Source organism: Melopsittacus undulatus, chromosome 5 (genome assembly GCF_012275295.1).
Source record: "Melopsittacus undulatus isolate bMelUnd1 chromosome 5, bMelUnd1.mat.Z, whole genome shotgun sequence".
NCBI classification, from domain to species: domain Eukaryota; kingdom Metazoa; phylum Chordata; class Aves; order Psittaciformes; family Psittaculidae; genus Melopsittacus; species Melopsittacus undulatus.
The window spans coordinates 29,342,678-29,366,863 of record NC_047531.1 but is presented as its reverse complement, the minus strand read 5'-3'; the positions used below and the strand labels follow the sequence as shown (position 1 = coordinate 29,366,863).

At 41.8% G+C, this 24,186-nt stretch overlaps 1 protein-coding gene across 5 annotated transcripts in view; it reads right to left on the bottom strand.

Moving 5' to 3' along the window:
- Positions 1–18,177: 18,177 nt before the first annotated feature.
- ORC5 (origin recognition complex subunit 5) overlaps positions 18,178–24,186 on the bottom strand; it is a 72,025-nt gene continuing 66,016 nt past the window's right edge. For all 5 annotated transcript variants that reach the window (XM_031048339.1, XM_005148401.2, XM_031048340.1 and 2 more), the window contains exons 14-15: positions 22,434–22,546; positions 18,178–18,730 (exon numbers count right to left, since the gene is read on the bottom strand). In XM_031048339.1, the coding sequence (XP_030904199.1) occupies positions 18,685–18,730; positions 22,434–22,546 (159 nt within the window). In that variant the 3' untranslated portion in view covers positions 18,178–18,684. The remainder of the gene's footprint in view (positions 18,731–22,433; positions 22,547–24,186) is intronic.

Here is a 24,186-nt window from a genome sequence, read left to right as displayed (position 1 = left end):
GGCTGGAATCATCATTCTAACACAGAAACCTTTGCTCAAGAAGCAATGTATCCAAAAGGTCATACGAGGGGGTAATAACTGGAAGGGATGTGGGTTGATACGGCCAGGCACGCTGTGCTGAAACTCTTCAGCTTGTGCTTTTCCCATCAAGGCTTTCAGGCCTGGGCCTCCATGGTACTTGGGTACCCATGGAGCAGGTTGAGAACTCTGGCTCTGCCGATCTTTTCTGAATCTTGCACTACATCCATGCGGGACAGCCATCAGGATGGGTGGGCTTTGGGTGGGGAGCAGGGGGAAAGGCACAGCTCAGCCAGGAGTTCAGAAAACCTCAACCACTCATTACCCTCCCGTGTTTGCTTGGCACCCCCAAAACACCATCATTAAGTGTGATCAAACCAAGAGCTGCTGCCAGGTTGGATATCAGCAGCCTGCTTGGCTTCTCCATCCTCTACACCCATCTATCTCCTCAAGCTGTGCTCACTCTTGTGCCATGCTTCACAGAGGGACCCTGAACACCCCCTAAACTCTAGCAGAACCTTGAAGTTCAAAACCTGCTGATTATCTGTAACATTCCTTGTTGGAGGCACTGGAATTTGTGCTGTTTACCAAATCTCACGTACCTCCTGATTCAATGTTTTGTAAATTTAGCTCTCTCCAGCTTCAGCTGATGTGTGGATGCAGACTCTCTCGGATGCTATTTATTCCACAAGTGAGAAATGACTTGATAATTTATGGATTGTAAACCCAAAGTTGTACAGGTTTTTACCTCAGGGAGAGAATAAATACATGTCTCATTTCAACACATTTTAGACAATGTGCTTCTTTTTAATGGCTTCCTTTGATTTTAATCTGAAATATGTAGACACTTCCTTCTAGGATTCTCATATGGAAGCTTCATGCTGTTCTGTCAGGTTGCATATTTTCCCCCTGAATTGAAAAGATCTGGCTTATCTGAATTACAAAGATGTTAACGTTGTGTTGTCACTGTGAACAAGGAGTTTAGGCAAAGATTTCATTTTGATTAAGAAATGGAAGAGTTGGAGAATAATTACTGCATTGCCAATGTGGAACTTATGGATGTTTAAAATGAACCAGAACATATTTACTTATTTATAGCAGTCGAAACTAGAGTATGATTTTATCTCCAAGTAAGAGAACTTGCACATACAGCTGTGAAGTGTACTGAAGGCTATGTGCATGGTATTCCTAACCTGAGGGTAGAATATAACTATCATGGATATACGTTGGTGTATTGGGTGAGGAATTTTTAGGCAATGGCATTTGACATTACAGTTCAAGGATGAAAAAGATTTATTGATCCATGAGTTAAATAGTGACCCTGGTTTCACCTCTTGTTAGTGCTCTGTAGGTTGCATTTAAACAATGCACTGTGACAAATCCTTAGGCTCACATAAATGTAAATCCTTCTCTTGATAGATCAGAGAGGAGCAAAAGCCTCAAGGAGATTCTCAGCTCCACCACGTGTTTAATTTAGAGGCTATTTTCATTAGGTTAGGGTCAGTTTTGTAGGATTCCTCCAACTTCATTTTCCTGATAACATCATTTGTTTGGATCTATAACCACCTCCCAGGCCAATATTTGTAAACAGTGACTGAAGTCGTGAGTCAACATCATCTCAACATAAAGTATGTCAAACTGGACAGGAAGGTTTACTGTGTCACTGGGCCTAGCTTTGCACCACCGGGGTAATTATTAAACCTGGGGTAGACAGAACTTTGATCCCATATGTATTTTTAAATGATTGGCAATGGCTGATTTTACAAAAATACTACTTATAAAGCCATTCTCCATAGGAAATCATTGTGTCAACATGTAAGGAGTCCAGTGCAAGGTTTAGCAAAGGAAAGGTGCTTGTGTGGGGCACTGTGCGAGGAGCTGTGGGACCTCCCCTGATTCCCAGCCAAGAGAGTGAAACATTCATCTCCCAAATGAGAAGGTAATTCACTCACATCAGTGCAATGACCAGTGAGAAGAGGTGACTATGGCCAGGGAAAAAGTGAATGTGTAAAAGGATAAAATGTGCATTGTAAGAATGCAGCAGGAACTCTCTCTCTTTAAAAAATACTGTTTCAATCTCTCCCTTAGGTCACGTGAAAACTGTGTGGGCATCTTCCCTTTGTGAGCTTCTCCAAGGTCAGCTTCATATTGGCCAGGCACTGTCCTTTGCCACATCCCTTCCTGCATGAGAAAGGTGCTGAAATGCCCAGTGAAAAAGGTGGGCACCCACGAGATGGGCAGTAGCACTTAGGCACTGATCCCCAAATCATCCATGTCCACAGTTAGTTAGGTGCTGGAGGTCTGTGTTTATACATGTGTGAAGGTAGAGAAATTTGGGGAAAATAAGCAAAGTTAGGGAAGAAAGGAAATACAGAAGTGAATCTGGGTGACTCCAAGTGAACCTCTGACTGCAGATAGGGGTCAAAAGCACCCAGCATCAGAGGTGTAGATAGGCTGATGGGAAGTGCAGAGGTGCGCCAGCCCGTCTGTCATGTGGAAAGCTCATGCTTGCAGTGTAATAGCTCATCACCTAGGAAACAGTAGATGGACACTTTGGTAACCATCTTATTTACCAGGGCAGGTCTGTGCTTATGAAGTACTTTTACCTGTTCCTTGGACTACTGACAGTTAAGAGTCCTGCAGCTGATCAAGAGATCCTGTAAGAGTGATGTACAGCTGTATATCAGCAGTGTCAGCAGTTCCTTTAGGTTGCTAATAAAGGACAAAAGCGAGTGGGTGTGCATAAATCTAAGCTATGGACAGGCAGGGAAGTCAGCAGCAACAGTAACATTTTCCCTCTCAGTCTGCTTGGCTGTAAAATGCTTGGAGTTCAGGAAGGCAAATGGCCAGTATGAGGACAGCTGCAATCCCAGCACATGAAGCCTAAAGAGGGATAAACCAATTCATTTTTTACAGTTCTACTTAATTAAAAAAAATCTTCCTATGATTTCTTTATGGAAATAATTTCCAACAATATGTTGGAATGATATTATGTTTCCCCCACTAATAATATTTTGTGGAAGTATGTAATTATAGAGCTCCTCTATTTGATTTGTAAGAGGTACTGCACAGTGGCGTGTCTTATGACTATGTAAATTTAAAGTCCTAAATATTTCATACTAGCTGTAAAATAACATAGTGTAATCAAAAAGCCTGCCATAGCTGGAAAGGATGGGCTAGGTGTGAAGATGATGAAAACTCGTCTGTTTGCTTGGCACTGTCAGGCGGGTGTTACTGCTCTACCTTTCTTGAGATCTCACAAGTAATTTATGGCAGATTTTGCTGCTGTTCTCTGCTACCCATCCCCATAGGTGCAGTCATTAATGTACCCACAAACCACCCTCCTCTTCTGTCCCTGCAGGGTCTCTCAGAGGAGAGTGCCATGGCACAGGACCCCCCTGGATACAGCCCCATGATCTGGAAGGGGATCGTGCGGATCAATGCTGAAGTACAGTTGGTGGCTTGAAATAATAACCCAGTCACAGTGAGGTAAATGTCCTCCTACTTTCAGTGATAAAAAAGTCTGCAGATGGGCAGATATCTGCAGAGAAAATCCACAAAGCAATAGCAGGTGAAACCTCAGCATGCTGGCTAGGCTGCTTCCTAATAGCTTCTCTGTATCACCTCTAGCAAATGGACATCTACAATGGTGTCGTTTATTGTTGATGACTGATAATAGGATTACTGCTCCTACATCTGAGAAGCACGGCATCCCAAATAGCATCATTTCATGCTGAAGGGAAGATGTTATTATCACGTCCTGACTTTGCATACTGCTCAACCAGTTATCTGTGCAGGACTCAGTGTAGAGTTCTGAGACATTATAGGGTATTATCATGCTATATGAAATACAGGCTGCTGCAGTTATAAATCAAGAGGACACCTCGTATGGTGACTGGTTCCCCTTGAAAAGCATCTCTAATCAGAGGCTCTGTTCTGTGAAAGATTAGAGTGTGATTTTAAAAGAATAAATGCTGCCAATGAATTTCAAGCTTATAAGGGCAGGTTTAATTACTCTGATGTTGTCTGTTTAGCAATGTCATATATACAGCTACGGCATAAATCTGACCACAACTCCTTAAGATGCCCCATGCCTGACTACAGAGTCCCTCCTCTGCAAGACTAAGGGTGTAATTGATTTTATATAGTATTTCCTAAACACAATTTCCATCCATAGACACTGGCTAGAAGAGCGCAAGCTACACTCCTGGCCAAATGCAAGGAACATCTCTCTACATGGTAGAGACTGCATATATTCATGGTGCAGTCTGGGGGGCAGCTGAGCTGATCCTAATGGCCTGTGGCTACTAAAGCACCCCCTTCCCTCTCCCTCCCTGCCCACCCTGGGAACAAAAAGCTCTCCAGTTTTTCAGCTGAGTTAGTTTTTGGTTCACCCAGGGTGAGACCAGCTCCAGAACTGGCACAGAGCAAATGGTGGAAGTGCACAGCACAAGGAAGAGAGGATCAGACACAATGGCAAGGGGAGGTAACTCACCAAGCCTTGTGGGACTAAACCCCTCTGTGGTGGGCAATGGTGGAGGCTTGGAGATGCTCAGCTGGGCTTTGCTCTCCAGCCTTGCACAGCCTGTGAGGATTGGGAATGCTGAGTCTGTGGATGCCCCAAAGAGCTGGTATTGCTGCTGGCCCTACGTATTTGTCAGCACAGCATTCACCTGGGCCCTTCTCTTGTGTTCCTTCACCAGAAGGAGTGAAAACTGTGTTTGTTGGGCACAAGAGTTTGGCTTACCCTTGATTGGGAAACTTAAAAAACCATGTAACTGTGAAAGTTGGAGTAACTGCAACTGAGAACCAAAGGTGAAAAGCAGACAGCTCTGCCACAGCCAATCCAAGCTTTCCAGTTTGCCCCAGTTAGAGCCTTTAGCACTTCTGCTGGGCTGCTGACTATGAACAGTTGAGCAAATACCTTGTCTCCTATTGCTGACAGGCTGTAGTATTCACAGGCCAACTGAATCCGGGCATGCAAAGGAGATTGGGGTCAAACATTAAGATATATTTGTATAAACTAATCCCTCATTGAGCTGGGAGGTCAATTCCATTTCCAGGGATCAAGATACAGAGGTGGGCTCTCCTACCATTAGCCTCAGATGTATCTAGAGCTCCAAACTCACCAGTGTCAGACAAAGTCTTTAGATCTGCACCTCAAACACTGTTAATCCTCAGAATTTTAAACACTTGTAATGAGAAATCAAAGCTAAAGTTCCAGCAACGATGAGCTAATTCTCCTGGTGGCCAAATACGCTTAGTATTAGGCTGAAGCAGCAGATTTTCCTACAGACTTTTCACCTGTGCTGTTCCTTCACTCCTTCACACAGAAATGTGTTAAATCAATTGAAGATACCAACTTTTGCACACCCACAGGCTTTCTATTTCACCTGTGTGTTTAAAAATAGACCTGAGAGGAAAAATGGCAGGTTATATGTTTGCAGCAGACCTAAAAACTCATGTCTGCCTCTCCTTGCGTCTCCCAGCAAGAAAAGGGACAGGGAATTACGGGATATGCTGAGGAAGATTATGTTAAGGGCCTTGTAAGCTAGAACCCAAGCAGTTTGTGAGAAAAAGCAATCCTTAGACTGACGCAGTTTATCGTTTACGATTCACTTCATATGCACAGGGAGAAGGAAAAAAGTTCTGCAGGATCTGAAACATAATGATGGCACTTCATCATCCTTTGGAAAAGTACAGAGAGCTCCGAGCGCGTACATAAAAGTAATCATTTAATAACAAAAGTTCTGTTAGTCACAAGTTCAGGCTTTAAAATGCCCACTGACTATAAAGCCTTGTAATATTTCAGTAGGTTATTGCCTCTGAGAGGTGTTGTCACTTCATTGTACATTTCCTGATTGTTCAAAGGACTATGATGCTAAAGATGTGCTTTCTTCTGCCTGAAATAATGCCTGAGACTCAAGTGAAGGAGTGAATGTATGGTGTATACTGCTCATGAATAAAAGATGTTTGCAGTTAGGCAATCTAGAGTGTTCCCCTCTTAGGGGATTAATCCTATTAATCAGAAAAAAATTAAAGAATCATTTTTACAGTCTTTTTCCTTTAATAGGTGCAGGAATCCAATTTGAGTAATGGTGAGGATGCTTTAGCAGAGGGTATGCAGGGAGGGAAGTAGGGAGAACATTGAGCCTCACCATGGTCATGGGAGACATCTCAGTGCTGTCCCTTGCCCCAGGCAGAGGCAAGCTCCCATGGCAGAACACCACCAGGACCCCTCCATCTTGCTGGTGGACACAGGTTGTGCCCAGGCACTGGGAAGCACCCCGTGGCAGAAGCCGTGCTGAAAACACGACCTTGGAGGAGGATGCTCATGGTGCTGCTCTGACATTTCAGAGGGGTGAGCATGGCCAAACACGGCAGCACTTCAGCTTTCCCGCTCTCACCTGGGGTGCACAGCGGTTGCTCGAGCTCTTGACTGTCCCTTTGAACTAAAGGAACAGACCTCTCACCCACACCTCCAGGGATGGCCCCAAGCCCTGGGAACACACCCCAGGCACCTCTGGGCTGTCAGGTATGGCTGTCTGAGACATAAAATGCCTGGGCACTGACTCCCCAGCAAACAGCCAGCTGGTGCCATGAGAACCACCTTATAGGACTTAGCAGGGAAGGGTTTGTGCAGGATCAGAAGTAGCACAAGTGTGAAGCTGCTCTGCTGAAGTGTAACTCCAAGACTGGCACCCACGCCGTGCTTCTGCACATGCATCAGTCAGTCAGGGCACTGAGAGAAGGGGAACCTGCTGCATATGTTGACACAGGCAGCTCCTGGCAGCACAGCCGCTGCATCTGCCTGTCTGCAGCTAGAGTCACACTGGAGACTGAAGTCCACACAAGTCCAGAGGAGGGCCACGAGGATGATCAGGGGACTGGAGCACCTCCTGTATGAAGACAGGCTGAGAAAGTTGGGGCTGTTCAGCCTGGACAAGAGACGGCTGCGTGGAGACCTCATAGCAGCCTTCCAGTATTTGAAGGGGGGCTATAGGGATGCTGGGGAGGGATTCTTCATTAGGGACTGTAGTGACAGGACAAGGAGTAACGGGTTAAAGCTTAAACAGGGGAAGTTTAGATTGGATATAAGGAGGAAGTTCTTTACTGTAGGGTGGTGAGGCACTGGAATGGGTTGCCCAGGGAAGTTGTGAATGCTCCATCCCTGGCGGTACTCAAGGCCAGACTGGACAGAGCCTTGGGTGACATGGTTTAGTGTGAGGTGTCCCTGCCCATGGCAGGGGGGTTGGAACCAGATGATCTTAATGTCCTTTCCAACCCTAACTATTCTGTGATTCTATGATTCTACGGAGATGCTGAAACCTCTGTCCATGTCACCCATCTTGGGCACAGAGCTCCTGGAGGAAGACTGAAGGCTGAGATGCTTGAGATGCTGCTGGTACTCCCATGTTCAGCTGAGGGAGAAGCTACAGCCACTGCCCTCCAGGTCCCTTTTCTTTTGGTAGTACAGAAGCTCACATTCATGTGCTCTGGCTGGGGTCATGACCAAACCCAATCCTAAACCTCAGTGGCACATCCAAGTACAACCACTTGAAGTGTTTATCCTTTTGTGGATAGTCTCTGTATGTAACCCATCTGGAACTGCTCTTTACATGGCAAGAAGAAAGAGAAGACTGCTCTGTGCCCATGACCATTTGGATATCCCCTTGTCATCTTACAGTCCCTATAACACAATTGTTTCTTTTCAGCTCTTGAAAATATTTATTGTTTTTCTTTTAACCTGTAAGTAAATGATCAAAATTGTGATGTAAAGAGACACAAAGAACCACAGCCCTGAAAATGTGAGAAAGAATGAAAAATACTCCTGTTTCTCTAATGCTGTGGTTCTGTCTGCAGCCTTAGCAAGTGCAGACTGCAATCATGGTTAAGCATCTATTTATTTTATTGCAGGAAAAGCATCAACACATGTGCTGTATTTTCTGGCTTTTAAATAGCAGAGTAAATGTACATAAAATTGAGAGGTGATGTATAATATATGAAAAGAAGACATTTTGATCCATGCAGTGGAATGAAATGTATGCAAATCATTAGCAGTTTATACAGAATAAAGTTTTACTATACACAATTTTATGTGCTCGCATGAAGAATCTGTAATCCCGCTAAAGAACATTCAGTCTACCTATAATGAATGAGGGTTTTTAGAATGAGAAACCTTTTAAGGCTCGAGCCAATAAACATCTAAAATATGGAGATTAAAAATAACATTGGAGTACACATAGTAGCCAAATGAAATCATCGCATTTGTGCTTAAGGACTGAAGTATTCAGCAAACTCTTCATTTTCCCCAGAAATACTTTGCTTTAAATTCCATATTTTCTTTTGCTACATTTTTCACTTAAAAGCCTGCATGAGCTTTTGTGCTGTTGCCAGGCTTATTTTTTTGTTTATATACAGGTTCTTGCCATGGAGATATGTTCCTGACATGAAGGCATCCAGTATAGGAAATGACATGCAATGCCTTATTCTTCTAGTTTAATTAATGCTCTGACAACTTGGCAATAAGGCTACAGCGAAGAAAAGGTCTCTGCAGGGAACCGCAGGTTTTGAGCTATAAGAAAGCTGTCAAAATCTTACTATATATCTATAGTAACACACCGAACATCCAAAGATTTCTGGAAGGCATCTGTGGAAAAGAATTCAAAAGGAAAAAGGTTAGCATAAAAATTATGTTCCTTAACTTACTAAAAATAAAAGAATGGAAAGACTTTCTCAGCCACTGGAGCTGGAACTGGGGAAGCAGCCTATGCTGGCTGACTTGTTTCACACAAAAAGGAATTGCAGTTTTTAATGAGAAAGGCTTGTTTGACACAAACAGCAAAAACGATTAGCCCAATCCTTGTTGAGACTCTTCTGTGATTTAAACAGCAGTATGAAGAATAGATCCATTCCCCACAGTGATCAATGTAACCATTCTTGATCACTGTGACCAAACCTGTAAGCCCAGGTCTTCTGCTCCACAGAATTCTCATCCTTAGCTGAAAGCACAACAGCAGCATCTTGGCTGAAGGGCAGAAAAAGCTGTCTTCTTTTTCTCCTCTGATTGGGTCACTATTTTGGGAAACATCAAAGATGGCATCACCAAAGGAGACTGCAACAGCTCTAAAAGCATCCTACACTCACAGACCTTGGATCACCAGAAACCCATGGTGATCCATCCATGTCTTACCGCGAGTATCATTTGATATTCCTGATGTGACTGTGCTCTATCACCATTCTCACTTTTCCAGGAAAGGAAATTGAGAAGGAAACAGCAGACCAAACTCAGTACCACCTGACTTCCTCCAGTATCTCCACATCTTTTCGGCTCTGAACATGCAGAGATAGCACTGTCTTTTCTGATGGATGAGCTATTCTTCAGCTACTGATGGAAAACACCTGCCCATACTCACACACCTACTTGAATTCTGCACCAAAAATTTATGAAGTTGAGCCATCCTAGAAAATATAAACCAGACACATCTTTATGTATCTTTCTGAAATCAGGACTTTTGCCTCATATATTGTGAGGGCTTCCAAGTCATGGGAAAGCTGACAGCTGTCACAGGCCATTCACTACACAGAAGTTTGAATTTCCAGTCTAATCTGCTGCTTCCCTGCTTTTTATTTTAATGAAGAGGTTAATTTGTTTCTGCAAATACATCCCAAATGAATCAGAGGAAGCAGCTTCAGTCTCTGCAGGGGTCTGATTTTCAAAGAAGAAGGTATACAGGAGAAAGTAAAAGGCTATCACCAAAAGTATTTATAGCAGTATTTATATATAGTGCAGCAGAGATACACAGGTAAGAGTTAGAATACTTGCTATTCAGAGTTACTGCTGACATGAGTGCCAGTGACTATAATAAAGATTATTTGAGTCTTTTTCATGATAATAACTTTAGCTACCCAGAATTTTCCCAAAGATTAACAGTTTCTCCTTAATATTTCTACACTGGGTATGTCTGCAATACTAGTTTCCATTTTGAGGGTAAAGGAATTTTAGCAAAATCTGATTAATTGTATCATGGAAAACTAAACCAAATGTTTTCTCTTGTGATGTTGACATAAAAAGTGCAATCATGTTAATGAAAATTTCTGTCACTTCTGTGCTTCGGAGGAAGTATTTTGATCAGCAGAAGCAAAAGGAGAAATGGAACCAAGTTTAGAGCTGGGTTAAGTACACAGTCAGTCTAATTGAAACAGAACCCCAAACCAGTCTGCTTTCATTTTAAATGTGGATGGTGATTTACACAGGTATTGGTGAGGACAAAGCTTTGCAGAAAGTAACCGTGACTATTTGCACAAGCATCGTATTTACTTGTTCTATAATCAACTAAAAAACTTCTCACTCTTGAAATCAATGAGGTTTTGTTTAAAGGCTTCCAAGCCATTAGAAAACAACATGCTCAGGATACATAAACATCTCTTCAATGACAGCTACAGATATGCTCCATCTTGCTTGAAGAGCAGCACTGAAGAAGCCATTGAAGGTTCCTGCACATGCCCCAACCCCAGGCTGTCAAGTGGAAGAGCCCATGCTGATAGGAGAGGAAGCTCCTCTCCCCAGCAGCCAGGAGCCACAGGTTTGTTTGCATTGGCAGAGAAGCTGTGTACTTGTCTTTGGCTATTCTTCTCATTTTTGCTGAAATTCCCTAATCTCAATGCTGCACTCAGAAGTTTGAGCAGGACTCCCAGCTATTTGTTGTTTCTAATGATTTGCATCCTTAAGGAATAATCAAAACTGACATAGAAAATACAACTGTGAGAAAATGGATGGGTACTCAGCCATGCAGCTGGAATTCAGGAACTGCTGTAATTGCATGTGAGTAGCATCATTCGCCCCCCTTCTAGATATTTCACTTATTCACATCACGTCTTCCTTTTTCAGGGTTGTTGCTGAAGATCCTGCAGCCTGTGAGGTGAAACAACCACTGGCTACTCTTAAAGTGAGCCACCAGAGCTGGCTGTCCAGGGCAGTGTCATGGACAGCACAGGGCACTTGCTTCCCTGCAGTGACTACTGGCACAGGTGGGACCTTTCACTGCACTGGGTGTGATGGGGTAGGACAAAAGAAAGGAGCTGGGATTGTAGTGATGGAGATGAGGGGGGAGAGGGAGAAACAGCAACATAGAAAATACTGTAAAAACTGTTTAACAACAGAGAAACAATGAAAACAGAAATAATATAACCAAGGCTTTTGCACCAGGGTGGTAAAAACTTTCCTTTCCATCACCGTCTCTTGAGTACGTTCTTCTGTACAAAATCCTTTGCTGAATTTTGTAGAAACATGCTCCCTCATCTGGCAAGGTTGTCTTAATGAGAGGTTATGAACCTTACTCTTCGTTATTCTCTCCAGCTATTCTCTGACTCCCAGGATTTAGGAGGTACCTGTGTGAAAATCCTCATTACCTATGTGAAGACAAGCACTCAGCTGCTGAACTACCAATCCACAGGCTTCAGAAAAGCCTGCTAGTGAAGATCTATTTCCCAGCCCTACCAGTCCTATTTTATTCCTCTGAACTCAAATAGCTGAACAAAGTACACGAAATAACAAGCAGCACATATTTCCCTGAGCAAGAATTGAATGCAGAAGGGGAAGTGTTTGCATATTAGAAATCCTCTTCTGTAGAAAATCTGTATGTGCCAAGAAAACAGAACATATGTGCTGAATGAATTTAGGCAGAACTGCACCTTTGCTGTGCTGCTTATGAAAAATCACATCCATTACACTGAGTCTGTCATTGATACTGGCTTTTCATCAGCACTTCATCCAAATGAAACAAATACAAAAAACAAACACCAAGAACAAGAAAACTGGCTATACAGTATTTGTGGTGCAACATATTTAACCAGGATCTGGAAAAGAACCTTGCTGAGGCTGAACAAGTACCCAGCAGACCCCTCTGTGAATACCCAAACAAGTGCTGTCAGGACAGAAGACAGTGTGTGGCAACAGGTTACTTGAACCTACACCTGTGCCAAGGATGGGACAAGCAGCCCAAGCAGCCTTCCTGCTCTGCTAGCTCCTGGGAGATCCCTTCTGAGACGTAACCCGCAGAAGATGGCTGTGCTTGTACAGCAGCTCTCTACAAAACACATTAAAAAATATACAGAGTTGTAGTGGGGGTAGGGGTACAAGAAAAAAGAGAAGGGTATATAGAAGTCTGGTAGAGGTCTGCATACTTCCAGACATCAAAGGCATTAAAAGATCAAGTTCATCCCTACTTCATCTCAAAGGAAAATCCAGTCCCTTTCTATACTGAGTCACACAGCTGGATGCAAACGACAGGCAGTGAACATGGTTTGGCTGTTTGGTGGTGGTAACTCCCTTGGAAGAGCTGTATGACAAATCCTTTCTGGAAGCTGCAACACTAGTGGCAATGATTTGAAGTACCTGTCTGTTCAAATAGAGTGCCTGAACCTAATGAAAGGAAGAGTTAGAGATGTTGTCACTCAAAGATCAGCTTGAGGTTGTGAATGCTCCATCCCTGGCAGTGTTCAAGACCAGGTTGGATGAAGCCTTGGGTGATATGGTTTAGTGTGGGGTGTCCCTGCCCATGGCAGGAGGGTTGGAACTAGATGATCTTAAGGTCCTTTCCAACCCTAACTATTCTATGATTCTACGATTCTATGATTACAGTCATTCACTCAAACAGCATGGAAACACCTCTGGTCATAGCCTGCTTGACAGTTTTGGGCTTACTTGAATACCATGCTTCGTGATATGAGAAGCCTCGATACTTGGTTATTCAAATATATGCCTGATGTATTGCTAATGTCCAATAACAAGCAGTATGATGGTTTTCAACTTTCTGTTCTAGCACATACACTGCCAGTGAGCTATTGCTTTTTAAAGACAACCCCATGTAGAGTTTTCAGTCAATCTTCATAATAAAAGGTATTTCTGCACTTTCAGCTCTGCTGGTACACACAAATAATTTCTGTATTGTTTTCAGATTAATTTTTTAATGATTTTAATAAACACACACAAAAATAAATGATCAAGAAGCAAAACGGAACTTACTCCATGTTTATCTGAGTACTGTACAGCTTATAGGAATTTGCCTGCTCAGATTAGAAGACATGGCACATGAAAGCTGAGATAAAAACCCACAGGTTTTGCTATTAATCTCCCATTCAATACTCTAGTGGAGCCATTCCAGTACCTACAGACACATAAAAACTTGGCACTGTGTATGATTAGACTTGCTAATCAAGTTGTATCTTTATCCCAATGCATAATTTACTAGGAATGATAAGGCTCTTTTGTAAGTTATGCAGTTCTATCACCGAAAATTGGAGAAGTTACTGTCACCTCAGGCAGGATTTACTCCTGGATGGAGTAAATCTTCTGTTTCAAAACACACAGCATGCTGACCTCCAGGCAACCCTCAAGAGAACCTGCTGCTTCTCACTCTTCCCTGACACTTCAGCCAACACAAGTACAGAGGGAATATCTAATCCTGGGATACTCAACTATGTATGTTTTGCTCACAGGCCACGGACATGTAGTATCGCCTACATTCCTGTTGGGAATCCTGTCCTTCACACTATTCTGGTGTGACTGGCTGTTCCAGATACAAGGGTAGATAACACCTGAATAGTCTTCAAAAAGCTACTTGGTGGCTACTGGAAAAATTTAACCAATGCTAAAGACGTGATTCTCACATACGTAAATCATGGTGTACTGATGCACAAGAACTTATAAAGTGCTCACATAACCACATAAGTTCTTTAACTCACACAAAACCAGACACAATAGCTAGGGGAGTTGTTATGGCAGAAGCAGAAGGTACTAGAACCAAATTAAGATACACCACTGTCAAAAAAGAACAGATCTCCTGCATTACATGTGGGTGCACCCTTGCAAGACCTGTTGGAAGAGAAAATCTCCATGTTGTATGTGTAAAGATGCAGCTGTTGATGAAGTCAGAGCTATTCAAGGACAGCGATTTCTTTGCAATTGATGATAGCTGCATTTCTTTCTCAGTTACTTCCTTCTGTAGGAACAAGCCCCAGCTCCTGTCGGTGTTCTGGAGACAGGCACCAGAAGTTTGTGATTTGTACAGTATTAGAATGCTTTGTGACTTGCGAATTATGAAGTTCTCTTGTATTTTTAAAATGCATACTGCTGCACTAAAGCACTGAGGGATTTCTGATGAGTCCAGTCTTGCTCTGCGCCATTCACACAGTTCTTAAAACCACCTGTAGCCAGGGGAGGCTAAAGGCGGCCACAAGCTGTCCATGAAAACAGGGTCTCAGAACAGAGAATTGCCCAGCTACCTTGTAAGAAACTCAGCAGTAATTTATAAACTCATTGACATGGATATATAGAAATATTTCTAGCTTGTCAGAATAAATCCTACTATTCATCATCAGCATAGTTATAGCCCACATCAATCACCTGCACTTTCAGTCCCCTTGTTCATTCTCACACTCTGCTGATTCAGCTTTAAATTTTATATCACTGATAGGAGTCTTTCAAAAAGGTCACAAAAGTGCATTCAATGTAAGGGCAGTGGTTCTGTCTAATGGATCCTCAGCCACTACTCCTCCAGTTAACCTTATTTCAGTCAAATTTATTACATTCCACAAAAATTTGTATTCTCATCCTTTAGATTTACACTGAAAATGGTAATCAGTATAGAAGAAATTACAACAAAAACAGTATCAGCACCATCAAGTTTTCTCAGTGCTTATTTTCTAAGGCTTGTATTCTGTGTGTTTGTGCTCCAAATTTGAGGTTGGGGCAGTTTTGGGTGTCTGTTCCACCATGTGGGAGTGATGGAGTTACTGAAGAGGTGGGACAACCAAGGGAGCACATCTCACACAGTGCAAAAAGGATGTTTTTCCAGCTGCAGCCTAAACCAGAACTTACATGACTGATTTTGTTCTTCATTCAAACACTGCCAAACACACACCAAACATCATTTCTGAAATACGGCATATTTAGTCCATTCCATCTATACTACCTGTTTAGCAGCTACCGGCAATTAAGTCTGAAACTAGTTCTGGTTTTGGTCTCTTTCTAGAAAAGATATGGCAACAGTGAAAAGAAAATCCATTTATTCATATTTATGAGCTCATTCCTAAGAACCAACTGAATTTTAACAATAAAACAAGGAATAAAGTGTATTTCATTAAGTAATGTTACAAGTAACTATGTGAGTTTATGGATCTATACTGTTGAAAAACCAAGATTCTGGAATTAATTTAACCCTATAATACTGGGCTTAGGCCAATCTGCTATTATACTAGAGCAAAAGACCATTACACTTGGTTCTTATTTTTCTGTTTGAAACCTTTGAATTTGCATCTCACCTCTTCTCAACCCCCATTATCAGTAGCATCACAAATGTTCCTGAAACAGCCATATACTAAGCCAACTGGTAAAAATCCTTCTAATTTTTCTCCCATAGGAAATTGGACATAAACATTGCCTGAAAATGTCTCTAACATAACCAAAATTACTGTGTATTGGCAGCAGGGGAACTATAGGCAGTGGCTTCTGTGAGAAGCTGCTAGAAATTCCCCCTCTATCTGACACAGCCAATGCCAGCCGGTTCCAAGACGGATCCACGGCTGGCCAAAGCTGAGACCATCAGTGACAGTGGTAGTACCCCTGGCACACATTTAAGAAGAGGGAAAAGCTGCTCAGCAGCAGCAGTTGCATCCAGAGAGAGCAGTGAGAATATGTGAGAGAGACAGCCCTGCAGACCCCCAGGTCAGTGCATAAGGAGGGCAGGAGGTGTTCCAGGCACTGGAGCAGAGGTTCCCCTGCAGCCTGTGGTGCAGCCCATGGTGAGGCAGCTGTGCCCCTGCAGCCCATGGAGGTCCATGGTGGAACAGACTCCACCTGCAGCCCAGGGAGGACCCCACACCAGAGCCAAGGGATATCCAAAGAAGTCTGTGACCCTGGAGGAAGCCTGCAGTGCAGCACGCTCCTGGCAGGAGCTGTGGCCACATGGAGAGAGGAGCCCAGGCTGGAGCAGGTTTGCTGCAGGACTTGTGACCCTGCAGGGGACCCACACCGGAGCAGCTTGTTCCTGAAGGACTGCACCCTGTGGAGAGGCAACACACCGGAGCAGGGAAGAGTGTGAGGAGTCCTCCCTCAAAGGAGGAAGGAGCAGCAGAGATAACGTGATGAACTGACCACAACCCCAATTCTCTGTCCCCATGCACCACTGGTGAGAAAGAGGTAGAGAATCTGTGGGCAAAGTTAAGCCTGAGAAGGAGGGAGGGGTGGGGTAAGGGCATCTGTAAAATTTAGGTTTTATTTCTCATTATCCTACTCTGATTTGATCAGTTTTTCCCCAAGTGAAGTCTGATTTTGCCCATGACAGTAACTGGTGAGCGATCTTTCCCTGTCCTTACCTCAACCCACAAGCCTTTTGTTGCATTTTCTCTCTCCTGTCCAGATGGAGAAGGCAGCAATAGAGCAGCTTTGGTGAGCACCTGCCCTCCAGCCAGCATCAACCCACCACAGCATCCATATATTCACACAGAGCTACCTGTAAAGCTGCTTTCAATGCACTCCCTGTATCCTCTTGATGTGCATATCTGGAAATATTTTTAATACTTGTATTTTCATGTAGGTTAAATGAAATGTGGTATTTTCACAACTTGCTGTTGGTAGCAAAGCCTCCCCAAGAAGAGCTTCTTACTTCTGCTTGGTAGGTGCTCTAAGGTTTTCATGCATCCTCTGTGGGAGCTTCACAAGCCCTGCCCTACTTTGCTGAAAGCTGTAAACAAGGTTGGCTGTGGTTGTTCTAATTCTGTGACTCAAAAGTTGTAACAATAAATTAGTATCAGTTCCCTCATGTTTTGTACGTCAAATTCTAATCCTGATCAGGTATCACAAAAAACTTGTGATGTATTGCTGTGGCTTTACATGGACTAGTTGACATCTGAACACAAACCTTCCTTCTCCAGTGTTCAGCCCTAGGAGATTTGTAAGAGCTCAGCTCATCACTAAGTCCAAAAGGCGGAAGAAGCTGTATAAAGCTTAGTCCAAAGTTCACCTTATGTACCTTTTGATTAGTAAACTCAAAATCTGATGGTAACCATTCTCAAACAGGTTATGTATTTGCATCCCAGCACTTCAGTAAGGGCAACAAACGTTGCCACCTCATGGACAGGTGGAGGGTTTGATTCAGCTCAGCGGGAGGAAGGAAAACTGATCCCGGAGATGACTCACTGCTGCCCTTTCCCACTCTCCTGAGGGGGAAGCGACAGCTTGGCCAGAGAGATGCTTGTGTTGCTTATTCACCTGGAATTTGTTCATTTGGGTCTGAACCCAGAGGCCTGGCTACACACCCACAATTGGGGATGAGGGTGGGGGGACAGAAAAGGCTACATGTACTCAGGGTATCTGACCATCTCTGACAGCAGAGCAACGGGGGGAAAGAATGATTATTTTTCAGAGGAAAAAACCATAACAGTCAACATAGAACATGGAAAGGTCTTGTATAGTCAAAGACCAGTGTTCAGGAGTGAAACATCTGAGTAACAGGCTGTGGCACCTGGTGAGTGGGACAGAAATCTTCAGATTCAACAAGACAGTAATCCCAACATGGACATGGGAATTTTAACAGCCCATATAGAAAGTGGTAGCTGGGAATCCTCTACATGTAAACTGGAGACAAATATAACTATAGTCTATTCCATCATGTATTTCCAAAGCTGCAGTTTTGTAGTATCACATTGATTATTCACTGTTCTGCTTCTTTTGGGGAACTGCTGCAGGAATACTGAGTCACCTGTTGAACTTTCCCCTTTCTGATGGAAAGGCAGCTGTGCCATTCTCCTCTGCAGGGCAGATACTTTACAAAAAGTCATTACACAGTGTGTATCAAAGTATGTTCATCCCAAATAGCATTGTAGTCATCCCTTAATATTAATTGGATAAGCGTAAAAGGACTAGAAAATGTTTAAGCAAAAATAAAACCTTTCAAGTTTGTTATTGGAACAGAATTCTAAGAATCAATGTTTTCTTTTTATATAAAGCTTTGTAAAAATAGATTCACACTTAGCATTTATGACTGGTCTGAAAAAAGATATTATTGTGATTAAGTGCGAGTTTCCAATTGTTGTGATCTCCATATAGCAGTGTAACAGTCTGCCGACATACGACTGAAGAGAAAGATTTACACCAGCTTGATTTAAAATATGTTCTTATGTTTATTATATTTTGCTACTCCACTCCCCTAAAATGGTGGCCTCAGGAAAAGCTGCTTTGGCAGGCAATTGCAAAGATTCCTGTGGAGAGGAAGTGAAAAGACTGGGCATACAAACAAGGGCTGCTGCCATGTTCAAAGCACTGGGGAGAGTTCATAGAGCAAAATGCAGTCCTAAATAAATGGGTTTCAGGCAATTTCAGTGTTAAGATAACATCATTAAGAGTAGAACAGATTGTGCTCAAACCCTGCTGTTTATAATTAACACATTGCTTCCAAATACTCCAGGGTCCCTGGTAAATAGTCCTCTGCTCAGATCCACCCAGACCAATCAGAGTATTTTCATGAGGTTCCATGCTGGGCCAGCACCTGTTTGGACAAATCCAAAAGAGCCAAAATACTCTTCTTTCTGGCCAGCTAAGTAGAGAGATGAACACAGCTTGCCTTAGTCATCGTCACAGTGTCCATATGGCTGTGAAGCTTGTTTTCACAAGAAATCGTACAAGTACTTTATTATGTCGAAGTTCACGGTCCTATAAACAAAAACACAGTATATTAGAGCAATCATCCTAACAGTGCTAAGACTTTAACCTCTGTGGAGACAGCACATGCAGGACATTCTGACCAACTGATGTCAAGCAATATCCCTAAAAGAAATGCAATCAAGGATGAATGAATTTTTAACTTTTAGTGGTGTTTACAGTACTTGTCTTCTGATTATTTAAACTCTGTAAGATACTGAAAGAGAAATAAAGCAGCTTTCTAGTAAAAACTGAAGAATCTTATTTCAATCATTAAGTAGTAAAAATATATCAAAGTTAATAAGATTATATTTTCATATGATAAACATGATACTCTACTTGGTGATGCAAAGCAGCAGTCTTTTATGCTATTGAATGTTTTGTTCATCTTCCAAACCACCTGTTCTAGCATGTACTCCATATCTCCTTCATCTGTACTCATTTGCAGTCTGCGTTCTTTCAGTCTTGACACCAGTTGACCCATGTTCAGAGCTAAATTTAAAACATCCAAGAATGCCACTCAATGGGATAGAAGAGTCTAATGTATACTTTAGTACTTTAATGGCAGCCAGAATGAAACAGCAGTAGAATAAAACATGTAATTATTTTTTTTGTCTCTAAACTCATTCTGCTCTCCAATCTAATGCTCAGACTTTGAGGTTTACTGTTTGAATTAAGTAACGCAAATTACTGCATATAATGACAAGTATAAAATTAAAAGTTTTTTTTTTAAAAAGTATTCAGTAATACAAAAATAACCGCTCACAATGCAAAGTGAGCTTAACCGGCTGAATGCCTTATTTGCTAGGCTACAATCATTTAATATGCTCTGTTCACACATCCTCCTGTAACCCACTTTTCAAAAAGTTTCTATAAAACATCACACTGGGTAAGGAAAAAGTTCAGAAATCCCCAAGATATAACAAGAAACACTGTGTTTAAGTCTACTTCATAATCCAGTGATGAAATTAAAGACATTAACTTCCACTGTGAGACTGACATGACATTGGGTCACTCAAGAAAAGTGCTTTTAGTTACACGGCTTCCCACAGAAACAAAACCACATACACTAACAAATGCTGACCGTAACAACTATGAAACACAGCCATCCTGTCGTAACAACTGGGTTCATTGGAGACTATATGAAAAGATCTATTACCTTCCACAAACACTGAGAGATCCCTACTTCAGCTACAGAAGATTTATTAACTTTAAGGTCTGAAATTCTTAAAACAGAAATTAAAAATTTCTAACAAACAAATGTCTAACCTTACCTTCAGCTAGTTTACCAAATGGGAAACATCTGGTAAAAAAGCTATGTGGTAAAAAGCATGCAAATACCTCTGTGAAAACTGAATATATGCAACAGAATAGAGACAGACATGAGGTTCTGCAGTACGAAAGACAGACTGTGCATGGCCAGCAATTATCACACTGAAAGCCATCAGAAAGAGACAGAAGTTTTTTACTCTTTTCCAAAACCAGGTGGCTTTAAAAAAGAAACAGTAATGACACAAATTTCACTTTTACTTAAAAAATAAAGAAAATAAAATGACAATGTGAACAGCTTCAATGGGGGTGGGGAGGGGAGGGAGAGCATCATTTTCTGTCCTGCTCTTTGCACTCTTCAGCCTTCCATTAGGAAATAATGCTACAGTAGCAAGGCTCAGGTATCCGAAGATTTTAGTGAATCTGAAGATTTGCAAGGCTTAAACCACAACACTAACAAACTTATTTTAGTATTATGACAGTAATAGAGAAAAAAAGAATCAAGGAGATGGGCTGCTTATTTGATGTATCTTTTGGTTGAAATGGAAAAGTAGTTCCCTCTCAATAAATATAACCTTTCCTATGAGTGGTTAAAAACTACAGGCAGCTGCAAGACTATAGCACAGCTAGAAAAAGAAATTTCTCGAAGCACAGATCATGCTTTCACCCTGTTACTAGCTCCATCAAAACAAGGGGGAAGTGCATTTATCATGGGTTTGTGAAACCTTGAATCTTTATGAATTGTCCTCCTTAAAGATTTAACAATGACTATGGGCTGGAAAAAATAGTTAATCAAAGAAGTGTAACAAAGGAACAAAACAAGAAAAAGAAAAGAAAGGGAGGGCAACAGGAGGGAAGCAGAACAGGCCAATTGTAAAATCTGTCAAGTCATTTAAATGGCCCTATTTGGACAGCATATAAACACTTCCAAACTACTTGGAGGTTGGAGAGGGTGGACAGAAAGGCTTTCTGCCTCAAAACATGTAGGAAAAGTCTGTCAGGAGATACACATATATATACACACATATATGTGTATATGAATACATATAAATGTACACATACATCTGACCTAAAGGAAAGCAAGCCAAAGCACTATATTGTGCACTGAGGTCTCAAGTGATAGCATCTCCAAAAGCTACTCTCTCTGGTAAGCACAAGCTGCATAGAACAAATTTTGGTCTTGTTTTCTGGCCATCTCTACTTTCTAGCAACTTTAATGGAGTCAGTGAAATTTCTACAGATGTTCAAGTTGTAAGGAAAGGGACATCATTTAATGCATCTTAACTCAAGGACCTTCATAGTCAGTACAGATTTTATGAACTGGTCTCTGTATTCACTGTTCAAGTCGCAGAAAACAAGAACTTGGGGACGTTTGTATACACAATGATTCATGTTGCTGAGCAGATGGTCTGCTGTACTTGGTACCAGTAAGCTTTTCCAGGACATCATTCACTAGTGACTTTATTGCTGGGCATAGCAAAAAGACATAGTGAAGTTGTGGAGGTCCTGGCAGCATGGTTGAGCCAGGCCTGAACCAGATAAAGTTCCATTCTATGGCTTGACCAGCTGCAAATTGAGATTAGTGTGTCTGTGGGGATTACTGACAAGGCTATTGGACATTTAACAGCTCAGGAGAGCAACACATGCCCTGAGGTTATGGGATACAGTCTACACCACAGGTTCCTCTGAAGTCCCACATTACAGAGAAGAACTTGCCTTGAGAACATTTCTCCTCCTTTTCGCCACATGTCATTTCTGGGCTCTGTTCTGGCTATCGACTCTTTATCCAAGACCTGCTAATAATCTGTCTACAGCAACAGATGTGAGGTAACGCTGTTGGCATTTCATGAAAATGAGACATAGGCTTGACTGTTGCCTATGCATTGCACGCATTTCTGTCTGTCATTTATCATCTGCCCTAATGGACCTGTAACTGTTCTCAGAGTCCAAAAACTGAAGACTCTGAATGAACAGAGCTGTTGAGGTACCTACATTCATTTACTGAATCAGTTTGTATCAACTACACAATCACACAAGATTGACTATGTGGAAGAATTCTTACAACCTGTGTATTTTTTATATTGTATGTACAACACACTGTTAAGAACTAAATATCATTTCAGATTCAAATACCATAATGTGCCTTTTGGTAATGAAATGGACTGACATTTTAGAGCAGTATTTTCACATTAAGTGTCTGACCTTTATTAAACATGAAGACAATATGTTACTGTTACACATACTGCTGCTGTAACATAAATCTTTTCCAAACCAAGACTGGACTATACTTACCTCAAGTTCAACACTTCCCATAACTAAGATGACTCACTCTTACTTAGAAAACAGACATAGATTTCTATTCTGGCCTGCAGACTGAGCAAATACTGGTTCTGAAGTCTCTTTCAAGTCAGCACATACAACAGTAAATAAATTCGAATAGGCTCACCGCGCAACAGCTCTGATGAAGTCCAGAGATACAGTACATTTGTACCGTGGTCCATCAAGCTGATCATTATGGCCAACTGTGGATAGGAGTTGGAGAGTCACAAGAGAGGTGATCTAGGAACAAGAAATATCAGTAATGTTAGTCATTTTTGCTACCATGAATAGCAGTGACTATTTTTTTTTCCTTTCCATTTGGCACCATTCCTGTATTCCACTGGAAAGTCATCCATACTTGCTCACTGATTTTCACATAGTTCTGCACCTAGCAAACCCAGGAATATTTTCATCATTACATTTTCTGCACAAGCAGTGCACACAGGCTAAACCTTTCATCCTTTGTATCAACCCTGGAGTTCTAATCAGAGAGAGAAAGGCAATGTGGGGAAGGGGAATAATAGGCATGAGGTGAACATTTTCCAAATCTCTGCCTGACTACCAGGAGAGACTTTGATTCTCTTTCCTTTATAGCCAAAGACCTCCTCTTGAACTTTCAGACTCAAAGTTGGATATTCTTGTGCCAGCTCATACTGCATTTTGAACAGATGGGTATTATCACTCTAGTCCAGATAAAAGAGAATGTGAAGGTTGGAAAGGCTGGAAGATTGTGTTTGTAAAGAGCACGGCCTAGAAGGAGAGAAATTTACCTACAAACACACACATGTATAGTGTCTTGACTATTATACCAAAATAGCCATGTACCAGCATATTTTTCACTATCTTCATTCTTCCAAATGACAACTGTGGTATCACTAAAATGCAGTTGTGGGATGTCACCACTGAGTGCAGGCAGTCTGCTCTGCCTCAATTAGGAAAACATGCTGTGGTGCTTCTACCATCTCCTTATATCATCCCAGCTCCCATAGGAAAGAAAGAGGTAAAAAGCAGGAAACAAGAAAAAAAATTCCTGGCTTTTGCTATGAATGCCTCTGACAGTTCAAGGCAACGAGGTTACATTCTATGAAGAACTGGTATCTGACCACACACAGCTCTACTTTTCAAAAAACCCCAACCAACCCTGACCTACCTCTGTGAGATGATAACAGCATACTAAGGAATCTCTGAAGAACAAGTGTTTCAGGAAAGAGTGCATCAAACCTTCAAGGAAGCACACTGCTATAAAAAGCAGCTGCAAGTTCTTACCACTATCAATAAAAAAGCCCCGAGTAATAACCCCACTCTTGCTGAAAGTGAACGTGGTCACTATTTGCAATAGTGCTTGCAGGAGGTGGGAATAATAAAGTTCTTCCTAAAGTAGATATAATATATAGAAATTACACCTACCTGTAGAGAATAGAAAAAAAATAGTCACAAAGCATGAGGCAATTTTGTAACAGACTATACTTAACTTTCTTTTATATGGCATTAGGCAAAAATAGTTTCGATGTCATCACTTTGCAAAGCTTTTAGTTTGGTTAAGGAATGCTGGCCTACCCATCTTCACAAATTCCATTTACTTAATTCAAGTCTATATATTACATTATACAGTAGCACATGATTTACAGCATTTAAGAAAACTGAATTCAGGACATGGTAATGGCTCAAAATCCAGTTCATGAATCACTTCAAACATGTGACTGAATTAGGATCAGCCTCAAACTTGTTAGGTGATTATTCTCTTAAAAATACTTGTGAATTTGAGAGCACATTTTTCTATAGTCTTCATTCAACAAAGTTGTTAGTCAGTGAAGAAGCAGTCTGGAGTACTCTGCTGTAACAATTGCTATTTTACACCCTGGTGCACCATTACTGTGAAT